General features: G+C 35.9%; 1 protein-coding gene across 2 annotated transcripts in view; it reads left to right on the top strand.

The window, feature by feature from the left end:
- Positions 1-24,923, top strand: part of MAEL (maelstrom spermatogenic transposon silencer) — a 41,653-nt gene that overhangs the window by 8,684 nt on the left and 8,046 nt on the right. For both annotated transcript variants that reach the window (XM_060088614.1, XM_060088613.1), the window contains 3 exons: positions 12,064-12,188; positions 12,957-13,011; positions 13,131-13,272. In XM_060088614.1, coding sequence (XP_059944597.1) covers positions 12,064-12,188; positions 12,957-13,011; positions 13,131-13,272 — 322 coding nt within the window. The remainder of the gene's footprint in view (positions 1-12,063; positions 12,189-12,956; positions 13,012-13,130; positions 13,273-24,923) is intronic.

Here is a 24,923-nt window from a genome sequence, read left to right as displayed (position 1 = left end):
GAACCCCTGTATTTCCCCCTGATTTCATCCTCCCTCTTAAGAGAACCACTGTTCTGAATTTTGTGTTATTTCCTTTGTTTTAGGAATAATTTTATGATAAATACATATTTAAATGGTGTATTTAATTCTGCTTGAACTTTTATATAACATATTGTGTATATTTCTTGTATTTTTTTTTAACTCAGCAATGTCTTTTCCCCATTTCTCCATTGGGTTGTTTTTCATCTTTATTGGTTTATGGAAGTTTATAATATATGTTTTTATTGATTGTTTTAATTGTGTGCAGATACCTATTTGCAGTTTGTGCCTTGCCTTTTTTTACTCTCTTTATGGTGTATTTTAATGAACAGAAGTTTTTATTTTTAGTTCAGTACATGTATCTTTTCCATCATGGTTGTGGGGTTTTTTGGTCTTATTTAAGATTTCCCTTCTACTTGAAGGCCATGAAGATATATTTATTTTCTTCTATAGTTCCAAGTTCTTATTCCACCTGGAATTGACTTATGTATGATGTGAGGAAGAGATTCAGTTCCGTTTTTTTCACATGTGGATAATCAGTTGTCTCAGCATAATTTATTGAATAATCAAATTTTCCCCATATGTAGTGCCACCTGTATCATATCACGTTTCATTTTATGCATGAGTCTTTCTGATATCTTCTGTTCTATCGACCTGCTTGTTTTTTGGTGCCCATGTGATATGTTAAACACGATATTTTGATCATATTTACTTGACTTTGTTCTTTTGGAATACTATGGTTATTCTTGACTTTTTGCTTTTCCACATACAATTCAGAATCAGTTTGTCATGCTTCACAGAAAGCTTGTTGAGATTTAGAATCTCAGGATTTGGAATCACAGAATTCTAATCTCAGGATTTGGTTTTTTTTTAAGGGGGTGTATATGTATTTTTATATTTTTAAATTTTTGATTTTTATGCAATTTTAAAGATTTAAAGATCCACTTACAGATACTACAGAATATTGGCTATATTCTCCATGGTGTACAATACATTCTTGATCCTGTCTTACACCCAGTACTTTGTACCTCCCACTCCCCCACCCCTATATTGCACCTCTCCCACTGGTAGCCACTGGTTTGTTCTTTATATGTATGAGTTTGCTTCTTTTATGCTATATTCACTAGTTTGTTTTTTTAGATCCACATATAAGCGATGTCATGCAGTATTGATCTCTCTCTGTCTGGCTTCTTCACTAAGCATAGTGCCCTCCAGGTCCATCCACGTTGCTACACATGGCAGAATTGTGTTCTTTTCTGTGGCTGAGTAGTAGTCCTATGCATATATATATACCACAGCTGCTGCTTTAATTTTTATTTTATGTTGGAATATAGTTGATTTACAACATTGTGTTAGTTTCAAGTATACAGAAAACTGATTTAGTTATACATGTCTACTCTTCTTCAGATTCTTTTCCCATATAGGTTATTACAGAGTATTGAGTAGAGTTCCCTGTGCTATACAGTAGATCCTTGTTAATTATCAATTTTATGTATAGTAGCATGTATATGTTAATCCCAAACTCCTAATTTATCCCTCCCCACCACCTTTCCCCTTTGGTAACCATAAATTTGTTTTCTAAGTCTATGAATCTTTTTGTAAGTAAGTTCATTTGTATCATTTTTCCTTTTTAGATTCAACATGTAAGCAATATCATATGATATTTGTCTTTAGCTTACTTCACTGAGTATAATCTCTAGGTCCATCCATGTTGCTGCAAATGGCATTATATTATTCTTTTTTATGGCTGAGTATATTCCATTGTATATGTGTACCACATCTTTATCCATTGCTCTTTCGATGAATATTTAGGTTGCTTCCATTGTCTTGGCTATTCGAAATAGTGCTGCAATGAACATTGGGGTGCATGTATCTTTTTGAAATATGGTTTTCTCTGGATATATGCCCAGGAGTGCAATTGCTGGATCATACGGCAGCTCTATTTTTAGTTTTTTAAGGAACCTTCACACTCTTCTCCATAATGGTTGTACCAGTTTACATTCCCAGCAACAGTGTAGGAGGGTTCCCTTTTCTCCACCCTCTCCAGCATTTATTGTTTGTAAACTTTTTGATGATGGCCATTCTGACGAGTGTGAGGTGATAACTCACTGTAGTTTTGGTTTACATTTCTCTAATAGTGATGTTGAGCATCTTTTCACGTGCTTTTTGGCCATCTGTATGTCTTCTTTGGAGAAATACATCTTTAGACCTTCTACCCATATTTTTTTTAACATCTCTATTGGAGTATAATTGCTTTACAATGGTGTGTTAGTTTCTGCTTTATAGCAAAGTGAATCAGTTATACATACACATATGTTCCCATATCTCTTCCCACCCTCTCTATCCCACCCCTCTAGGTGGTCACAAACCACCGAGCTGATCTCCCTGTGCTATGTGGCTGCTTCCCACTAGCTATCTATTTTACGTTTGGTAGTGTATATATGTCCATGCCACTCTCTCACTTTGTCCCAGCTTACCCTTCCCCCTCCCCATATCCTCAAGTCCATTCTCTAGTAGGTCTGTCTCTTTATTCCAATCTTACCCCTAGGTTCTTCATGACCTTTTTTTTTTTCTTAGATTCCATATGTATGTGTTAACATACGGTATTTGGTTTTCTCTTTCTGACTTACTTCACTCTGTATGACAGACTCTAGGTCCATCCACCTCACTACAAATAACTCAATTTCGTTTCTTTTTATGGCTGAGTAATATTCCATTGTATATATGTGCCACATCTTCTTTATCCACTCATCTGTTGGACACTTAGGTTGCTTCCATGTCCTGGCTATTGTAAATAGAGCTGCAATGAACATTTTGGTACATGACTCTTTTTGAATTATGGTTTTCTCAGGGTATATGCCCAGTAGTGGGATTGCTGGGTTGTATGGTAATTCTATTTTTAGTTTTTTAAGGAACCTCCATACTGTTCTCCATAGTGGCTGTATCACTTTGCATTCCCACCAACAGTGCAAGAGTGTTCCCTTTTCTCCACACCCTCTCCAGCATTTATTGTTTCTAGATTTTTTTTGATGATGGCCATTCTGACTGGTGTGAGATGATATCTCATTGTAGTTTTGATTTGCATTTCTCTAATGATTAATGATGTTGAGCATTCTTTCATGTGTTTGTTGGCAATCTGTATATCTTCTTTGGAGAAATGTCTGTTTCAGTCTTCTGCCTATTTTTGGATTGGGTTGTTTGTTTTTTTATTGAGTGCATGAGCTGCTTGTAAATTTTGGAGATTAATCCTTTGTCAGTTGCTTCATTTGCAAATATTTTTTTCGATTCTGAGGGTTGTCTTTTGGTCCTGTTTATGGTTTCCTTTGCTTTGCAAAAGCTTTTAAGTTTCATTAGGGTCCCATTTGTTTATTTTTGTTTTTATTTCCATTTCTCTAGGAGGTGGGTCAAAGAGGATCTTGCTGTGATTTATGTCATAGAGGGTTCTGCCGATATTTTCCTCTAAGAGTTTGATAGTCTCTGGCCTTACATTTAGGTCTTTAATCCATTTTGAGTTTATTTTTCTGCATGATGTTAGGGAGTGTTCTAATTTCATCCTTTTTCATGTAGCTGTCCAGTTTTCCCAGCACCACTTATTGAAGAGGCTGTCTTTTCTCCACTGTATATTCTTGCCTCCTTTATCAAAGATAAGGTGTCCATATGTGTGTGGGTTTATCTCTGGGCTTTCTATCCTGTTCCACTGATCTGTATTTTTGTGTTTGTGCTAGTATCATACTGCCTTGATTACTGTAGCTCTGTAGTATAGTCTGAAGTCAGGGAGCCTGATTCCTCCAGCTCCATTTTTCGTTCTCAAGTTTGCTTTGGCTATTCGGGGTTCTACCCATTTTTTGATTGGGTTGTTTATATTTTTGATATTGAGCTGCATGAGCTGTTCGTAGATTTGGGAGATTAATGCCTTGTTGGTCGCCTCATTTGGAAATGTTTTCTCCCATTCTGTGGGTTGTCTTTTTGTTTTGTTTATGGTTTCCTTTGCTGTGCAAAAGCTTTTACGTTTAATTCGGTCTCATTTATTTATTATTTTTATTTTCATTACTCTTAGAAGGTGGATCCAAAAAGATATTGCTGCAACTTATGTCAAAGAGTGTTCTGCCTATGTTTTCCTCTAAGACTTTTATGGTGTCCAGTCTTACATTGAGGTTTTTAATCCATTTTTAGTTTATTTTTGTGTATGGTGTTAGAGAATTGTTCTAATTTCATTCCTTTACATGTAGTTGTCCAGTTTTCCCAGCACCACTTATTGAAGAGACTGTCTTTTCTCCATTATATATTCTTGCCTTCTTTGTCGTAGATTAATTGATCATAGGTGTGTGGGTTTATTTCTGGGCTTTCTATCCTGTTCCATTGAGCTATAAGTCTGTCTTTTGCCAGCACCATAGTGTTTTGATGACTATAGCTTTGTAGTATAGTCTGAGTTCAGGGAGCCTGATTCCTCCAGCTCCGTTTCATATCTCAAGATTGCTTTGGCTATTCAGGGTCTTTTGTGTTTCTGTACAAATTTCAAATCTTTTGTTCTAGATCTGCCGTTGGTAATTTGATAGGGATTGCACTGAATCTGTAGACTACCTTTGGTAGTATAGTCATTTTGACAATATTGATTCTTCTAGTCCACGAACACAGTATATCTTTCCATCTGTTTGTTTTTCATCTTCGATTTCTTTCATCAATGTCTTATAGTTTTCAGAGTACATACAGGTCTTTTGATTCCTTAGGTATACTTATTCCTAGGTATTTTATTCTTTTTGATGTAATGGTAAATGGGGTTGTTTCCTTAATTTCACTTTCTGATCTTTTGTTGTTAGTGTATAGAAATGCAAAAGATTTTGTGTATTAATTTTGTATCCTGCAACCTTACCGAATTGATGAGCACTATTAGTTTTCTCATAGCATCTTTAGGATTTCTTATGTATAGTATCATGTTATCTGCGAACAGTGACAGTTGTACTACCTCTTTTCCAATTTGGATTCCTTTCTTTTTCTTCTCTGATTGCTGTGACTAGGACTTCCAAATTATGTTGAATAAAAGTGGGGAGAGTCGACCTCCTCGCCTTGTACCTGATCTTAGAGGAAATGCTTTCATGTTTTCACCATTGAGTATGATGTTGAGTTTGTTATGTTCCCTCTATGCCCACTTCTTGGAGAGTTTTTATCATAAATGGTGTTGGATTTTGTCAGAAGTTTTTTTCTGTATCTATTGAGATGATCATGTGGTTTTTCTTCTTCAATTTGTTAATGTGGTGTATCACACTGATTGATTTGTGGATATTGAAAAATCCTTGCATCCCTGGGATAAATCCCACGTGATCATGGGGTATTATCCTTTTAATGTATTGTTAGATTTGGTTTGCTACTATTTTGCTGAGGATTTTTGCGTCTATGATCATCAGTAATATTGGCCTGTAATTTTCTTTTTTTGTGGTATCTTTGTCTGGTTTTGTTATCAGGGTGATGGTGGCCTCATAGAATGTGTTTGGAAGTATGCCTTCCCCTGCCATTGTTTGGAAGAGTTTCAGAAGGATAGGTGTTAACTCTTCCCTAAATGTTTGATAGAATTCACCTGTGAAGCCATCTGGTCCTGGACTTTTGTTTGTTGTGAGTTTTTAAATCACAGTTTCAATTTCAGTACTTGTGATTGGTCTGTTCATATTTTCTATTTTTCCTGGTTCAGTTTTGGGAGATTGTACCTTTCTAAGAATTTGTCCCTTTCTTCTAGGTTGTCCATTTTATTGGCATACCCTTGCTTGTAGTAGTCTCTTATGATCCTTTTTATTTCTTTGGTGTCTGTTGTAACTTCTTTTTCATTTCTAATTTTATTGATTTGAGCCCAGCTAAAGGCTTATCAATTTTGTTTACCTTTTCAAAGAACCAGCTTTTGGTTTCATTGATCTTTTCTGTTGTTTGCTTTGTCTCTCTTTCATGTATTTCTGCTCTCATCTTTATGATTTCTTTCCTTCTGCTAACTTTGGGTTTTGTTTGTTCTTTTTCCTTTAGTTGCTTTAGGTATAAGGTTGGGTTGTTTATATGAGATTTTTCTTGTTTCCTGATGTAAGGTTGTATTGCTGTCAACTTACCTCTTAGAACTGCTTTTGCTGAGTCCCATAGGTTTTGGATAGTCATGCTTTCATTTTCATTTGCCTCTAGGTATATTTTGATTTCCTCGGTGATCCATTGGTTGTTTAGTGGCATATTGCTTAGCCTCTGAGTGTTTTTGGTTTTTACAGTTTTTTTTTCTTGTAGTTGATTTTTTTTTAATATCCTAGTGTTGTGGTTGGAAAAGATGCTTGATATGATTTCAGTTTTCTTAACTTTACCCAAGCTTGCTTTGTGGCCCAGCATGTGATCTATCCTGGAGAATGTTCCATGTGCACTTGAGAAGAATGAGTATTGTGCTGCTTTGGGATGGAATGCTCTATAAACATCAATTAAGTCTTTCTGGTCTAATGTGTCATTTAAGGCCTGTGTTTCCTTACTGATTTTTAGTCTGGATAATCTATTCATAGATTTAAGTGGGGAGTTAAAGTTCCTCACTCTTAATTGTGTTACTGTCAATTTCTCCTTTTATGGCTGTTAGCATTTGCCTTATGTATCAAAGCACTCCTGTGTTGGCTGCATATATATTTATAATTGTTAAATCTTCTTGGATTGATCCTTTGATCATTATGTAGTGTCCTTCTTTGTCTCTTGTAACAGTCTTTATTTTGAAGTCTATTTTGTCTGATATGAGTATTGTTACTCCAGCTTTCCTTTGATTTCCTTTTGCATGGAATACCTTTTTCCATCCTCTCACCACTTTCAGTCTGTATGTGTCCCTAGATCCGAATTGGGTCTCTTGTAGGCTATATATATATAGGTCTTGTTTTTGTATCCATTCAGCCAGAGTGTGTCTTTTGGTTGGAACATTTGATCCATTTACATTTAAGGTAATTACCCTTTTGTATGGTCTTATTGCCATTTTGTTAGTTGTTTTGGATTTGTTTCTGTAGGTCTTTTTTCTAACCTTTCTCTTTTGTTCTCTTGTGATTTGATGACTATCTTTAGTGTTGTGTTTGATTTTTTCTTTTTTGTGTATACATCTATTGTAGATTTTTGGTTTGAGGTTACTATGAGGTTTTGATATAGCAGTTTATATAAATACAAGGTTGTTTTAAGCTGCTGGTCTCTCAGTTTCAAATGCATTTCCAGTGTCCTGTGTTTGTACTCTCCTCATGTCAGGATTTCTGGTTTTGATACCATATTTGTAGGTGGATGATTTCCTACTTTTATTGTATATTTACCTTTACTGGTGAGATTACCCATTTGTAATTTTCTTGTTTCTGGAAGTGGTCTTTTCTGCCTAGAGAAGTTCCTTTAGCATTTGTTGTACAGCAGGTTTGGTGGTGCTGAATTCTGTCAACTTTTGCTTGTCTGTAAAGCTTTTGATTTCTATGTCAAATTTGAATGAGAACCTTGCTGGGTAGAGTATTTTTGGTTGTAGGTTTTTCCCTTTCATCGCTTTAAGTATATTATGTCACTCCCTTCTGGCTTGCAGAATTTCAGCTGAACAATCAGATGATAACTTTATGGGGATTTTCTTGTATGTTATTTGTTGCTTTTCCCTTGTTGCTTTTAATATTTTCTTTTTGTCTTTAATTTTTGTCAAATTGATTAACATGTGTCTCGGCACATTCCTCCTTGGATTTATGCTATATGGTACTCTCTGCACTTCCTGGACTTGGGTGACTGTTCCCTTTCCCATGTTAGGGAATTTTTCAGCTACTATCTCTTCAAATGTTTTCTCAGGTCCTTTCTCTCTCTCTTCTCCTTCTGGGACCCCAGTCACGCGAATGTTTGTGCATTTAATGTTGTCCCAGAGGTCTCTTAAACTGTTTTCATTTCTTTTCATTCTTTTTTTCTTTATTCTGTTCCATGGCATGGATTTCTACTATTCTGTCTTCCAGCTCACTTATCTATTATTTTGCCTCATTTATTCTGCTGTTGATTCTTCCCAGTGTATTTTTCATTTCAGTTATTGTATTGTTCCACTCTGTTTGTTCTTTATATTTTCTAGCTCTTTGTTGAGCATTTCTCCTGTCTTCTTGGTCTGTATCTCCATTCTTTTTCTGAGATCTTGGATCATTTTTACTATCATTACACTCAATTCCTTTTCAGGTAGATTGCCTATCTCCACTTCACTTAGTTGTTCTTCTGGAGTTTTTATCTTGTTCCTTCATCTGGAACATATTCTTCTGCCATCTCAATTTTGTCTGACTTTCTGTGTTTACGGCCCCATAGGCTTCAGGTTTGTGGTTCCTCTTCTGGTGTCTTCCCCGTGGTAGGTGAGGCTAGTCTAAGAGTCTTGTACATGCTTCCTGGTGGGAGGGATTGGTGCCTGCCCACTGGTGTGTGGAGCTGGGTCTTATCCCTCTGGTGGGCAGGGCTGTGTCAAGGGGTGTGTTTAGAGGCAGCTCTGGGCTCAGGAAGACTTTAAGCAGCTTGCCTGCTGATGGGTGGAGTTGTGTTCCTGCCCTGTTAGTTTTTTTGGCCTGAGGCATCCCAGCACTGGAGCCTTCGGACTGATGGGTGGGGCCAGGTCTTGGTGTCAGAATGGTGGCCTCCAGGACAGCTGACACCAATGGGCACTCCCCAACACCTCTGCCACCAGTGCCCTTGTTCCTGCAGTGAGCCACAGCTGCCCCCCCTCCCCAGGAGGTCCTCCAGGACCAGCAGGGAGGTCAGGCCCAGGCTCCTGTGAAGTCGCTGCTTTTTGCCCTGGGTCCTGGTGCACATGATACCTTGTGTGTGCCCTCCAAGAGGGGAGTTTCTGCTTCCCCCAGCTCTGTGGAGCTCTTGTGATCAAGCCCCGCTAGCCTTCAAAGCCAAATGCTCTGGAGCTCCTTCTCCCAATATCAGACCCCCAGACTGAGGAGCCTGACATGAGGCTCAGAACTCTCATTTCTGTGGGAGAACCTCTGCAATATCATTATTTTCCAGTTTGTGCTTCACCCACCTGGAAGGTATGGGATTTGATTATATCGTGAATACATCCCTCCTACCATCTTGTTGTGGCTTCCTCTTTGTCTTTGGAAGTAGAATATTTTTTTCTGATCAGTTCTAGTCCTTTGTTGCTGGTTGTTCAGCATTTAGTTGTGATTTTGGGTGTTTTTGTGGGAGGAGGTGAGCTCAGGTCCCTCTACTTTGCCATCTTATCCTCTGTCCAGAGAAACTAATCTCAGTATTTTGAATCATCTTTAAATCTTTTGATCATTTTGTGGAGAACTGACAGCTTCATGATATTGATTCTTTATGTTAATATGGGGCTACTCTTTTACTTTTTAGATGTGTAGTCATTTATAATAAAGTCTTATATAATTTTCTCCAGAATCTTAATGTTATTAGTTATAGCTTATCATTTTTCTTGCTATTATACAGGATAGCTCAAAATTATATTTTCTAATTGTTTACTTTTGTGTTTTGGTTTTATCCCACCTTTGCTAAACTCTTGAGTTTTTTAAGCAGATTTCCTTACATCCGTGAAATGACTCTTCTAATCTGTACCTTTTACTTAAAAAATTTAAAACTTGTTCTGTCTTAGTGTGCTGGTTATGAGCTCTAGTTTTTAATCTTTTACCAATGAGTGTTCTGTAGTGTTCTTTTCTCTTTTTCTTAGTTTTGGTATGTATTCTTTATTAGGATAAAGAAATTCCCTTCCGTTTCCAGTTTCACTAGAGATATCAGTTGCACATTTTAATGAATACTCTTTCTGGATCTCAGATGATTTGTGTCTCTTGTCTATATAGTGATTTGCTAATCATAAACCAACCTTACATTTCAGGAACAAATCCAGCATCATCACTGTATGACTCTTAAATAAACTGCTGGATTTGGTTTGCTAATATTTTGTTTTAGGATTTGTGCATTCGTGTTAAAGCCCGAGGTTAATCTTAACCAGTTTTATTATCAAGGCTATTTTGCCATCCTAAAATGGGTTGAGGAATGTGTTTTCAATTTTTGAGTTAACATTTGTTTCTTTTTTATGGTTCTGTTGAAGTTATCAGTATTTTTTTCATTTCCTTGAACATAATAAGCCTCATTATTTTAAAGTTTTTTGTCTGATAACCCTTTTACAGGGATCGTTTTTTTGGATGTATTTTTATAGTCTGCCGGGTATCTTGATGTTCAGTCAAGTTTTCAGTTGTCTTAACATATCTGGTCATTTTTGAGTGCTGAACAGTACATATGAAAACTTGTTACTCCTCTCCAAAGATTTATGATTGTTTCTTTCAGAAATCTGGAGTAACTATCCATCTCAGGTTGCTTTAATCTAATTTCAGATATTGAGATAATTTAAAATTGGGTTCAGACTTATGAGAGTCAGTCTCTTTCTAGTTGGTCTTTACTTAAAAAAAAGGAGGAAGGTGGACATATTACCACCAAAGAATCATCAGTAAAATTTATAATTGACTTCACAGCATAAATAGTGGAGACCAGAAGACAATTGAATATTTTTTAATTTATAAATTTTTATATACACAGGTAATATTGGAGTAATATTTTTAATTCTTCGTAGCTCAAGATCTGTTGAAAATTTCTCAGCCTTTATATCTCCTCTTCTAGAGTTGATAAATGGCCAAATTACCAACAAACTCAACTGCCAGATTCAGCTCTCTAGGATTTCATCCTTTCTAAGATTTTGGGCCCATAATTCCTCACTACATTTATATCTCTGCAGTGCTTTCAAGCAGGCGTTTCATATGTTCAGCTTTCCCTAGTCAGTCATTATCAGAAATTGAACTCTTGTTGCATTTTTTTTGGCTGCACATTGCAGCTTGTGGAATCTTAGTTCCCTGACTAGGGATCGAACCCAGGGCTCCAGCAGTGAAAATGCCAAGTCCTAACCACTGGACCACCAGGGAGTTCTGAGCATTCTTTTTTATAGTTTCCAGTTTTATGCTGAAATTCATAATTTGATTATGAATTTTTTAAATTGACTATGATTATTTAAAATCTGTGTCCAGGGCTTCCCTGGTGGCGCAGTCATTGGGAGTCCGCCTGCCGATGCGGGGGACATGGGTTCGTGCCCCGGTCCGGGAGGATCCCGCGTGCCACCGAGCAGCTGGGCCTGTGGGCCGTGGCTTCTGAGCCTGCACGTCCGGAGCCTGTACTCTGCAACAGGAGAGGCATCACAACAGTGAGAGGCCCGCGTACTGCAAAAAAAAAAAAATCTGTGTCCAGTAACTTCATCTGGACTACCTTTGGATCTCTATTAACTTTGTTTTGGTTCTCATTTTTTTTCTTTACCTGGTTATTCACATAGACTATTTGGGAAAAAATGATTGAATGAGGTTTATAGTGATGTTTTCTTCCTCCAGAGAGGATTTATGTTTCCTTTTTCTAGACACCTGGGGTCTCACAAACCAGGCCCCCAAAGCTGTCAGAAGCACACTCTCAGCCATTAAACTTCCTCTTCTGGAATTAGCAAATTACTCCAGGGGGAAAACTGCCCCCAGAGCTAGACTACCTCTCTGGATTTTATAATATTTTGCATCTTGATCTAATAATTCCTTGCTACCGCAGGTGCTCTTGACATCCTAAATTTTTGTGGGAAGTTTGGTCTGAATTACTTGGTCCATGTTTTACTGGAAGTAGAAGTATTCATTGTACAGTCTTTTAAAAAGCAGTTATTACTATCAAGGTCTCCAGCCTTATTAATAAACCAGATTCATGAAAGGCCACATAGGAATAGTGAAAACACTATATAGGCTCTTTCACTTAACAAACCTCGGTTTGAGTCCTGACTCCACTGTTCACCCAACTATTAACTTACTGCTAACTTCTGTGTTTCTCAGTTATCTCTTCTCTAATATGTGTATATTATCTACCTCATAAGATTATGGGATAAAATATGTAAAGTACCTAACCATAAGCAGGCTTGGTACAAGTGCTTAAATATGTTACCCACTACTCCCTTCCTGTACCCTTACTTCTATACCTACTCCATAATATTTGTCTTAGTCAGATTTTTAACTCCTACCTACTTTTTATTTCCTTCAGGTGATTCTACTCACAAGATTCCTATTTCAAACTTTGAATCTGGGCATGACCAAGCAATGGTGTTACAAAACCTTTATAGATTCATTCATCCAAATCCAGGGAACTGGCCACCTGTCTACTGCAAGGTAATTTCAACATAAGAATTTCTTTTAAGTCATTACTTAGAAACCAAAAGATCCATCAAAGATACCCAAAGGAATAACTTTTGCCTATGTATTAGCTGTGTGTTAAAATATATATGCTCATTCTTATTTTGAATGTAATTAGGTATAATGCTTTTTCGTCTAAATCTCTCTGGTATTGGAGGGATTTTGAAGACTGCAAAAACTGAATGTATTTCAGCTTTGGTCGATCTCATGTTTTTAGTTCCTCCTTCTGAAATATCTTCAATTGTTTTTACTCTGAAGGATGGATTTCTAGTCTGTACACCTATCCTCCTAGGCAAGAGAATTGTTTGTTCAAAATTGTTTTTGTAGCAGTCCCTTGATCTTCTTTTTGTAGTCTTTATTCTTTGTTTTGTCTAAGTTCTTCTAGGCTAGGTGTCATAGAATTGGGTTTTAACCTTATTGTATATTAGTGTCACCATGAACACAAATCACCTTATTTATCTTTTTCTGAACATTGGTTTCTTCATTTGCTTACCCTAAGTCTCACTTGCTGTTCATAAAGTATATTAACATTGTTTTATGAACATAACTGGTTATTATTAGCAGTATTTTCTAGAATATGTTGCTCTGTTTTACAGTTCTTGTTTAGTTGTCACAGACTCTTCAGTCTCTCCCTTCTCACCATCCTTACCCCTCCTCCCTCCCCTTCCCCCAGTTTGAAAGGACGACATTAATTAAAAGTAACAGAAGATAGGAGAAAATAAGTAAATTTTTTTTCCCTTCCAGTCTGATGATAGAGCCAGAGTCAACTGGTGTTTGAAGCATATGGAGAAGTCATCAGGTAAGTTAAACTGGGTCGCTGCTCAAATGCATTTTAATATCTGTGCTTCCATTTTGATGTACATGTTCTGTGTACCTAAACTTACTAATTGTATGTGTGTTTCTGTTTACCAATGGAAGAAATCAGGCAAGATCTAGAACTTCTCACTGTAGAGGATCTTGTAGTAGGGATCTACCAGCAAAAATTTCTCAAGGAGCCCTCTAAGACCTGGGTTCGGAGCTTCCTAGATGTGGCCATGTGGGATTATTCTAGCAACACAAGGTATTTATAGTGATTTTGTGATAATGATGCTGACTTTTTTCTGAACTGATTAGTTTTTGCCTTTTTAAACAATATTTTCCTATGAAACTTTGGAATCATTGTATTTCCTTGAATATAAGATTTAATTGATTGTAAGGTACATTGTTACTTTGTCTATCAATAAAAACAAAAAAACTACCAAATAAACTGACAGTGCTTTATCAGTTAGAATTTCTGTACTGATGAAAGAATATTTTGTATTTATTTGTATAGACATTTTATTACACGGAATTCTTGGAGTTATAAGAAATATAAATGTGAAATGGGGCTTCGCTGGTGGCGCAGTGGTTGAGAGTCTGCCTGCCGATGCAGGGGACACGGGTTCGTGCCCCAGTCCGGGAAGATCCCATATGGCCCGTGAGCCATGGCCGCTGAGCCTGCGCGTCTGGAGCCTGTGCTCCACAACCGGAGAGGCCACAACAGTGAGAGGCCTGTGTACTGCAAAAAAAAAAAAAAAAAAAAAAAAAAAAGATGTGAAATAAATTGAAACTATTTTTTTACTTTGAAATAATTTTAGTTTTACAGAAAAGTTGCAAGACTCTAGTACAGGGAAGTTGTATACACCATTCTCAGATTCTCTAACTGTTAATATTTTTATATATTTATAACTTTTTCTCTAAATATATATACACTGTTTCTTTTTCTCAGCCTCTTGAGAGCAAGTTGCTATCATGATGCCTTTTCACCCCTGAGTATCAATGTGTTGTTCCTAAGAGCAAGATCATGTATATTGCCACAATACAGTTATCAAAACAGGATATTGCCATTGATACAGTACTACTGTCTAATCTAAAAGCTGTATTCATATTTTGCTAGTTGTTCTAATAATGTCTTCTATAGCCAAAAAGAAAAACTTGAGGATCCAAGCCAGGACGACATGTTGCATTTAGTTATTATGTCTGTTTAGGCTCCTTTAATCTGGAATAGTTCCTCAGTCTTTGACTTTCATGATCTTGACCTTTTTGAAGAGTACAGGCCCATTACTTTGCAAAATGTTTCTCAGTTTGAGTTTGCCTGTATTTCCACATGATTAGATTGAGGTTATATATTTTTAGCAGGAGTACCACAAAAGTTATGTGTCTTCTCAGTGTGTCACATCTGGAGGCATCTGATGTCAGTCTCATTACTGACAACTTTGATCATTTGCTTAAGATAGTGTCTGCCAAATTTCTCTATTGAAAAGTTACTCTTTTTTACCTTATAATTAATATTCCGTTGGGAGATTCTTTGAGATTTGGTAGATAATCTATTCCTCAAACTTTAATCTGCTCGTTTTAGCATCCATTGATGATTTTTGCCTGGGTCGATTATTACTATATTTGTGAAATGATGGTTTTCTAATCTGATTTTTGCTTCTACATTTATTAGTTAGCATTCTACTGTAAGGAGCTTTTCCTCTTTGCTGACTTTTTTTCATTTATTTATGAGTATGGACTCATGTATTCCTATATCTTATTCAGTGGGCCATAATCTCTTATTAACTTATTTTTATGCTCAGGTTGTTTCCTTTATGGCCAGTGGAAGTCCCTTCAAAGCAGTCATCTCTTTGTTTGGGTTTTGTTGTTGTTGTTGTTTTTTACATTGCTGCCTCATTCTTTGAGTGCTTCTTTGCTTTCCAGCTCCATATATTTCAGGTTCATCTTGTACTTTTCCCTGCTTCAGCTTTGAATTAGCCATTTCTCCAAGGAGCCTTGATCCCTTTTAGTGGAAGTGTGTGCATTTAGGAGATAGAATCTGGGTGCTGGGTGTTCATTCCTATTAGACTGTCATTGATTCTAGTTCCCCTTGGTGTAAAGAGCTAGTAAATATGTGTATACATACTTTTCATAAATATTTTTATGCAGCTAGGCTCACCAGCCTGCTCCTTCCTCTCTCTCTCCCCCTGTCTTTATCTCACCATGAGTTTGTGCTGAACCTACAATTAGAATTTAAAACCATAGAGTTTTCCAGTTTTCCATTTTTGTATTGCCCTTCTGAGTGGAAAAACCTGGTGCTCAACATTTTTGTTTGTCCAGTCCTAGAATGCATTAAGTTGTTTTAGAATTAAGTGATACCACTTTTTAAAAAAGGCATATTAACAGTTTAGAATCTTCTTTCAGTTGTTTTAGTCTGAAGGTAGTCAAAATACTTTGTTCAGAAGTTACTGGAGTTGGTTCTTTTTTTCTCCTTCAGTGTGGTTAATTTATTCATTTGAAATATAGTTGTCTGTTTGCTTGTTTTATTCCATTTTTGGTTTTGCCCATCTTTGTTGGTTTTATTATATTTTGAATGTGGAATGTATTAGCATAGTTCAAACAAAGTATATTCAGAAGTATCTTCAGTCTAGCTCCATAAAGTTCCTTGGATTGCATTAACTTTATAAATTAACTTGGAAAACTGAAATCTTTATATAATGTTGAATTCTGTCCAAAGACAAGAGGTGTCTTTCCATTGTTCAGATCTGCTTTTGGGCCTTTCAAGTCTGTTTTAAAATTTTTCTCACACAGATTGTGCCTATCTGGGACTGGTGAATTTTTGTGAGGCAGTTCCCACAAAAATGTCTCTGTTTCTTCTATGAAAATTGATTTGATTAGGCTTTCTAACTTTAATGCAATCAATTTTGGTAATCTGTAATTCCTTAGGAAATTATGCATTTTATATACGTTTCCAAATTTGTTTAAAATTAAGTCTGCAAACTAAGTAGTCTTTTATATTTTTTAAAATTCCTTATTTCACTGGTTATTTATCTCATTGTTTCTTATATATTTGTGCTTCTACTTTTTTCCCCTAAATCATGCTAGCGTAGTGTATTGTCTATTTTTTCAAAACAACAGTTTATTAGATCTGCTAATTTTCTGTTCCTCATTCATTTCTGCTTATATATTCTTGGTACTTTGTGGTTCTTCTTTTTAGATTTTTGGGCTCGGTATTTAGTTAATTTGGGTTTTTTTTTAAATTGGTAAGTGTTTAGTAGAGTGAATTTTCTCTTAAACATGTCTTGCAGTGCATCCCATAAGTTGTTGACATAGTATTTTGTCATTTTTAAAAAAAATTCTGTAGTTTCAGCTCTCTTTAACCCATGAGTTAATATGAGGCTTTTAAATGTCCAGATGGAAAGCCTTTTTGGTTTTTGTTAGTAAATTCTAGCATCTTTGCATTGTGATCAAAGTATTGTTTATAATATTTCTACCTTATGGAAGTTACTAGTGTTACTAGTGTTTTGTTTTGGTAACTAAATATATAATCAATTTTTGTGAATGTTTTGTGGGTATGTGAGAAGAATATGTGTTTATCAGGGTGCAACATTTGACAAGTATCCGTAAGCGCTACATTATTATGTTTAAATTGCCTTATCTCTTTATATTTTGTCTACTTGGTCTGTGTTATATTGACAGTGCTGTGAAGTCTCATTACTACTGTTTCCGTGTATGTCTCATTATATCTCCTACAGCTATAAGTGGCTGTGTTATTTGATGCCTTTACAGAAAAAGTTTGCTGAATCTTGATCTAGTAGATTGATCAAGGGCTCTTGGGAATGGCAGGAACTCTGTTCTTGCATGTTTAAAATTTTTTCTGTTGCTTTACATTTTATTTCCTTGAGTTTCTAGAAAGTACAGCTGCATTGTTGTTTTGCTTTATGTTGCTTTTTAGAAGTCTGTTCATTTAATTCTCTTGATCTTTTAAGTTTTTTTGCTCTTTTTGCCTGGAGACCTTAAGAATGGTTTTTCATCTTTAAAGTCTAATAGTTTTACTGGAATGTTTCTCTGAGTATATTACTGCAGGTCAGTTTTCCCAGGTGTTTGGCAGGCCCTTTTAGTATGCAGAATCAGGTCTAATTTCTGGAGATTTTTCTTAGATTGTAGTTTAATATTCTATTCCATTTAATTTTTCTTAAGGGTGTCCAATATATGTATGATTGGTCTTCTTTACCTTTCATTATTTATGGTCACTTTTTCTGACCCTTATTTCTTCTTTCTTTATTCTCTTATTCTCATGGTAGTTTTCTGTTTTCTTCAGTTTCCCTTATTAACTTCTCATTTGAATCTGTTCTTCCTTAAGCAGTTTGTAATTCAGTTCTTTTCCTATATGATTTTTATTTCTTTCCTGAGTTTTGTCAACTCTTTTCTTCTTTCTGTTCTTAGTTTTGAAGTTTCTTATTCAGGCCATGTTTTCGTATCTTCAGAATTTTTGTTTAAGGATATTTAATTCATATATTAATAACAATGTAGAGTGTTATGTTTTAGTGTTGTTTTATAATTTTCATCTCCATGTTTTTTTGGGGGGGTCGGGGATGGGGAGAGTTATCAACTATAGTGATTCTCATTTTCTGTTTACCTCTTGCAGTGGCTTTCTGTTGTTCGTTTGCATTTCTTGGACAGGGCTGCTTATTTGGGGTGGTTTGAGATCTGTAGTTCAAGTGCTTCCTCTTCTGTCAGTGTTGCAAAGTATGGTTTCTTTGAATGCTTTCAGAGTGGTGGCGGTGTGGTTGTGGGTCTTTCCATTTTTTTCCTGCTTTCTTTGTCCTGGAGAATCCTAAGTTTCCCCCTCTGTGCTTTTTTCCCCCTTCACACAGTCTCTAAAGGACTCCTTCCCTTCCTCTTGCCCTCTGCTGCCCAGAAACAATGCCTTCCAGGCTGCCTTTTAGAGTCTTCAGGCACTTTTAAGTCAGTTTCCTGTAGCCAGTGCCCTGATCTACCAGGATTCTAAATATTTATCAACCATCTCATTGTGGGAATGGTTGTAATTTAATCTTGGGCTCTCGATTTCCCTTCTCTCTCTTCCCCCATGTTCTCTGGGCTCCACCCTCTCTATAAAGCTATATAGAGGCTTGGGTGTGAACTTGAGAAATGACTCCATTGGAAAGTAAGGATTTTCTTTTGGTAATTGAGTCTTGTAGTCTTGTAGTTATGCTTCTCTTAGTTATGCTGCGGGTATATACTTTGTTTTGTTTAATCTTGTTAGGCTTAAAAGTTTATGGATGATGTGTTAGGATATTTGGATTTATGTACCATTGCCTCAGCTACTGGCTAAAGTATTCCTAAAATTTCACATTCAAAATCATTCATTGTCCATGTTTTCATACATTGTTGTCTCTGTGCCATCCAGGGTGGTGATGTGGCGTTTCTTAAAAGGGAATTGTACTATTGTCTCTGGATTTTCTCCTGAGCCACTGACAGACACCTTTTCTGCAAGTTTTGATGCTGGTTCTTTCTTGATCTTATCAGATGATACCAGTAGAAGGTTTCAGAGACAAACCAATACTTTCTCAATGGTTTATTGACTAAAATGTTGAAGGATTACAGTTGTTTGGTTATCCAGAATAATACTCAAAGATATATGCAGAACAGAAACAGATTCACAGATATAGAAAACAAACTAGTGGTTACCAAAAGGACGAGGGTGGAGGGAGGGACAAATTTAGGGATATGGGATTAACAGATACAAACTAATATATATGTAATAGATGAACAACAAGGGTATACTGTAGAGCACAGGGAATTGTACCATTATCTAGTAATAACCTGTAATGGAATATAATCTGCAAAAATATTGAATCACTAAGCTGTATACCTGAAACTAACATAATATTGTAAATCAACTATACTGCAATAAAAACAAAAATAAAAATAAAATACTACATACCACTGCTTTAAAAAATAATAAATTTGTACATGTTTAGGCAATGGCAGCTATTTCTAGACTGACCAATAGCAGTTGTAGAATACCTTAAATTGTATGATGCAGTCCAATAAATGCATTCAGTTAAAATGTGAAAAAATCATGTTTTAGAATAGAAGAAATGGTGTTGAGTCTCAGAGTACGTATAGACTGCAACAAGGGTAGAGTAGCTTTGGTGTTAAGACATTTTTGGAGGTCTGTGCCATGGAATTTTATTAAAGATAGAACCTGTTACATAGTACTTTAAGAACTTTAATAATAACTGCTTTGGAAAGGATGGGTCTACCTTTTCCTGAGCTTCATAATATTGTAAGATTCCAATATATAGTATTTTACAAGGGAGTTTTGGTTGTAGCGGACAATAGGAACTGTTGTTAGAATCTGTTAGTTAATATAAGCAGATAGGACTCTTTTCAAACACTGCTCTTAAACTTCTACTTAAAGGATATTAAAGTTTGTAATAAATTTTTGGTAAATGTTGTCTCTAGCTCTAGGAGAAATGGGTGGGTTTTATATTGGTGAAATAGAATACAGTTACACAAAAAGTATCAGAATCTTAAATAAGCAGGCTGTTAATGACTGTCATGTTACTTTGAAGGCTAGACTATAACCTTTATAGATACCCCTGTCATGTTACTTTGAAGGCTGGAGTATAAGCTTTATAGATACCCCATTCTCCTTGTTGCTTCCTGTCATAATTGTCCTTGGATTAATTCACTGTGACCTGCTGACTGAAACAAGGCAGCTTTTATTTAATCAACGAATATTTATTGAGCATCTCCTCTGTCCCTGTGAGCAGAGATTTGGGTTGAAGGAAGGACCTCTCCAAGAGAAGAAAATGGCCAAAACAGTGACTCGGGAATGAAAGCATAGAGACGGTTTAAGAAAAAAACAGTGAGTCAGTTTGACTAGAGCAAAGAGCATCTGTAACTGTCGGATGACAGTGGTTCCTGAGAAAGGGAAAGGCAGGGTTATCCTTGAAAAGGAGAAGAAACTTAACCCGGAAATAAGAGGAAAAGAGATCACTGAGACCTTTGGAAGTCAAGAGGAAAAGCGTGTAAAAGACCTTTGTGCTGCACATTATTTTAGTGAATGAGGTGGTGGTGAAACTTTGGGAGTAAGTTGCGAACTTAGCAGACATATTCACTTACAACCTTATGTTTCTACTTTGGAGTGGAATTTCATAAAAGAAACGTTGGAAATGCATTCAAGTTGAAGCTATATTTCAGGCTGCATAATAGCGTAACAGAGTGCACAGAGCTGTTCTGATAATCGTTAGATTTTTAGAATATGAATCTTCCTTTGCTAGAAAATACACTCATATTTTGGGATGATTGGAGGAAGAGGACCAATAAGTATAAATGAAAACACATCCAAATAACGTCATTTTTAATAGTATAACTAGATTTGGAGACGTTTTTCCCTGGAGTCAGACTTGAATGGGTTTTTTGTTGTTGTTGTTGTAGTTTGTTTTAATACTGTGATACATTGTTAGTTTTTTAACTGCTTTCATTTAAAATATGATCTCCAATGGAAAATGTGTGTATGAAGTAGGTACTCTTGGGGATTAAGTTCTGAACAAGGAGCAAAACTAACTGGAAATTTAAAATTACTTGATTTCATGTGGGCATGTAAGGACTTAGATTTTTTGTTTGTTTGTTTTTTTATTGGAGTACAGTTTACTTAAAATGTTGAGTTAGTTTCAGATGTATAGCAAAGTGATTCAGTTATACATATATCTATTCTTTTTCAGATTCTATTTCCCATATAGGTTATTACAGAGTACTGAATAGAGTTCCCTGTATGTCCTCATTGATTATATATTTTACATATAGTAATGTATAAATGTTAATCCCAGCCTCCTGATTTATCCCCCCCCCCCGCCACCTTTGCCCTTTGGTAACCATAAGTTTGTTTTCTAAGTCTATGAGTCTGTTTCTGTTTTGTAGATAAGTTCATTTGTATCAATTTTTTTAGATTCCACATATAAGCAATATCATATATTTGTCTTTCTGCCGGGCTTATTTACTTAGTATGATATCTCTAGGTTCATCCATGTGGCTGCAAATGGCATTATTTCATTCTTTATGGCTAATATTCCATTCTATATGTGTATCACATCCTCTTTATCCATTCCTCTGTCGGTGGACATTTAGGTGGCTTCCATGTCTTGGGTATTGGAAATAGTGCTGCAGTGAACATTGGGGTGCATGTATCTTTTCGAAATATGGTTTTCTCTGGATATATGCCCAGGAGTGGGATTGCTGGATCATATGAGAGCTCTAATTTTAGTTTTTTAAGGAACCTCCATATTCTTCTCCATAGTGGTTGTACCAATTTACATTCCCACCAACAGTGTAGGAGGGTTCCCTTTTCTCCACACCCTGTCCAGCATTTATTGTTCGTAAACTTTCTGATGATGGCCATTCTGACGAGGGTGAGGTGATACCTTATAGTTTTGATTTGCGTTTCTCTAATAATTAGTGGTGTTGAGCATCTTTTCATGTGCTTTTTGGCCATCTGTATGTCTTCTTTAGAGAAATGTCTCTTTAGATCTTCTGTCCATTTTTTGATTGGGTTGTTTGCTTTTTTCACAGAGCTGCATGAGCTGTTTGTATATTTTGGAGATTAATCCCTTGTTGATCACTTCATTTTCAAATATTTTCTCCCATACTGTGGGTTGTCTTTTTGTTTTGTTTATGGTTTCCTTTGCTGTGCAAAAGCTTTTAAGTTTAATTAGGTCCCATTTGTTTATTTTGTTTCTATTTTCATTACTCTAGGAGATGGATCCAAAAAAATATTGCTGCAACTTATGTCAAAGAGTGTTCTGCCTATGTTTTCCTCTAAGACTTTTATAGTATACAGTCTTACATTGAGGTCTTTAATCCATTTTGAATTTATTTTTGTGTATGGTGTTAGAGAATGTTCTAATTTCATTCCTTTACATGTAGTTGTCCAGTTTTCCCAGCACCACTTATTGAAGAGACTGTCTTTTCTCCATTACATGTTCTTGCCTTCTTTGTCGTAGGTTAATAGATCATAGGTGTGTGGGTTTACTTCTGAGCTTTCTTTCCTGTTCCATTGATCTATAAGTCTGTCTTTTTGCCAGCAGTGTTTTGATGACTATAGCTTTGTAGTATAGTCTGAGATCAGGGAGCCTGATTCCTCCAGCTCCATTTCATCTCTCAAGATTGCTTTGGCTATTCAGGGTCTTTTGTGTTTCTGTACAAATTTTAAATCTTTTGTTCTAGATCTGCCATTAGTAATTTGATAGGGATTGCATTGAATCTGTAGACTGCCTTGGGTAGTGTAGTCATTTTCACAATATTGATTCTCCCAGTCCAAGAACATGGTATATCTTTCCATCTGTTCATGTCATCTTTGATTTCTTTCATCAGTGTCTTACAGTTTTCAGAGTACAGGTCTTTTGCCTCCTTAGGTAGATTTATTCCTAGATATTTTATTCTTTTTTTGATGTGATGGAAAATGGGATTGTTTCCTTAATTTCTTTCTGATTTTTCATTGTTAGTATATAGAAGTGCAACAGATTTCTGTGTATTAATTTTATAATTAATCCATTTTTGGATTCCTTTTATTTCTTCTGATTGCTGTGGTTAGGACTTCCAAATCTATGTTGAATAAAAGCGGAGACAGTGGACAGCCTTGTCCTGTTCCTGATCTTAGAGGGAATGCTTTCAGTTTGTCACCATTGAGAATGATGTTAGCTGTGAGTTTGTCATATATGGCCTTTATTATGTTGAGGTATCTCTCTGTGCCCACTTTCTAGAGAGTTTTTATCATAAATGGGTGTTGAATTTTGTCAAAAGCTTTTTCTTCATCTGTTGAGATGATCATATGGTTTTTCTTCAGTTTGTTAATGTGGTATATCACACTTATTGATTTGTGGATATTGAAGAATCTTTGTGTCCCTGAGATAAACCCCACTTGATCATGGTGTATGATCCCTTTAATGTGTTGTTGGATTCAGTTTGCTAGTATTTTGTTGAGGATTTTTGCACCTATGTTCATCAATGATATTGGCCTGTAATTTTCTTTTTTTGTGGTATCTTTGTCTGGTTTTGGTATAAGGGTGATGGTGGCCTCATAGAATGAGTTTAGGAGTGTTCCTTTCTCTGCCATTTTTTGGAACAGTTTCAGAAGGGTAGGTGTTAACTCTTCTCTAAATGTTAGATAGAATTCACCTGTGAAGCCGTCTGGTCCTGGACTTTTGTTTGTTGGCAGTTTTTAAATCACAGTTTCAATTTCAGTGCTTGTGATTGATCTGTTCATATTTTCTATTCTAGTTAGTCTTGGAAGGTTATATCTTTCTTCGGAATTTGTCCATTTCTTCTCGGTTATCCATTTTATTGGCATACTGTTGCTTGTAGTAGTCTCTTATGATCCTTTGTATTTCTGTGGTGTCCACTGTAACTTTTCCTTTTTCATTTCTAATTTTATTGACTTGAGCCATCTCCCTTTTTTTCTTTTTGAGTCTAGCTAAAGACATATCAATTCTGTTTATCTTTTCAAAGAACCAACTTTTAGTTTCATTGATCTTTTCTGGGTTTTTTTTTTTTTTGGTCTCTATTTATTTCTGCTCTGATCTTTATGATTTCTTTCCTTCTACTAACTTTGGCTTTTGTTTGTTCTTCTTTCTCTAGTTGCTTTAGGTGTAAGTTAAGGTTGTTTATTTGAGATTTCTCTTATTTCCTGAGGTAAGATTGTATTGCTATAAACTTCCCTCTTAGAACTGCTTTTGTGGTGTCCCATAGGTTTTTGATCATCCTGTTTTTGTTTTTATTTGTCTCTAGGTATTTTTTGATTTCCTCTTTGATTTCTTCAGTGATCCATTTGTTGTTCAGTAGCATATTGTTTAGCCTCTGTGTGTTTTTGTTGTTTTACAGGTTTTTTTCTTGTAGTTGATTTCTAATCTCCTAGTGTTGTGGTTGGAAAAGATGCTTGATATGATTTCAATTTTCTTAACTTTACCCAAGCTTGCTTTGTGGCCCAGCATGTGATCTGTTCTGGAGAATGTTCCATGTGCACTTGAGAAGAATGTGTGTTCTGCTGCTTTTGGATGGAATGCTCTATAAATATCAGTTAAATCCATTTGGCCTAATGTGACATTTAAGGCCTGTCTTTCGTTATTGATTTTTCTGTCTGGATGATCCATCCATTGATGTAAGTGAGGTGTTAAAATCCCCCACTGTTAATTGTGTTACTGTCAATTTCATCTTTTATGGCTGCTACATCAAGGTTCTCCTATGTTGGCTGCATATATTTTTACAGTTGTTAAATCCTCTTCTTGGATTGATCCTTTGATCATTATGTAGTGTCCTCCTTTGTCTGTTGTAACAGTCTTTAAAGTCTATTTTGTCTGATATGAGTATTGCTACTCCAGATTTCTTTTGATTTCCATTTGCATGGGATACCTTTTCCCATCCTCTCACTTTGAGTCTGTATGTGTCCCTAGATCTGAAGTGGGTCTCTTGTAGACAGCATATATATAGGTCTTGTTGTCGTATCCATTCCTCCAGTCTGTCTTTTGGTTGGAGCATTTAATCCATTTATATTTAACGTAATAACTGATATGTATGTTTTTGTTGCCATTTTGTTGTTTTGGATTTGTGTTTGTAGGTCTTTTTTCTTCCCTTCCTCTTTTTCTTCTCTTGTGATTTGATGACTATGTTTAGTGTTATGTTTGGATTCCTTTTTCTTTTTTGTGTGTATATCTATTGTAGACTTTTGGTTTGTGGTTACCGTGAGGTTTTGAAATAGCAGTATGTATATATATACACAATTGTTTTAAGTTGCTCGTCCCTTATTGCAAATGCATTTCCAATATCCTGCATTTGTACTCTTCTCACAGTTACTGGTTTTGATATCATATTTGTGTGTGAATGATTTCCTACCTTTACTGTATGTTTGTGTACCTTTACTGGTGAGCTTTCCCA

The sequence above is a fragment of the Mesoplodon densirostris genome, chromosome 2 (genome assembly GCF_025265405.1).
Source record: "Mesoplodon densirostris isolate mMesDen1 chromosome 2, mMesDen1 primary haplotype, whole genome shotgun sequence".
In the NCBI taxonomy this organism is placed as follows: domain Eukaryota; kingdom Metazoa; phylum Chordata; class Mammalia; order Artiodactyla; family Ziphiidae; genus Mesoplodon; species Mesoplodon densirostris.
The sequence above is the reverse complement of the archived record's forward strand: the minus strand, read 5'-3'. Positions and strand labels throughout refer to the sequence as shown.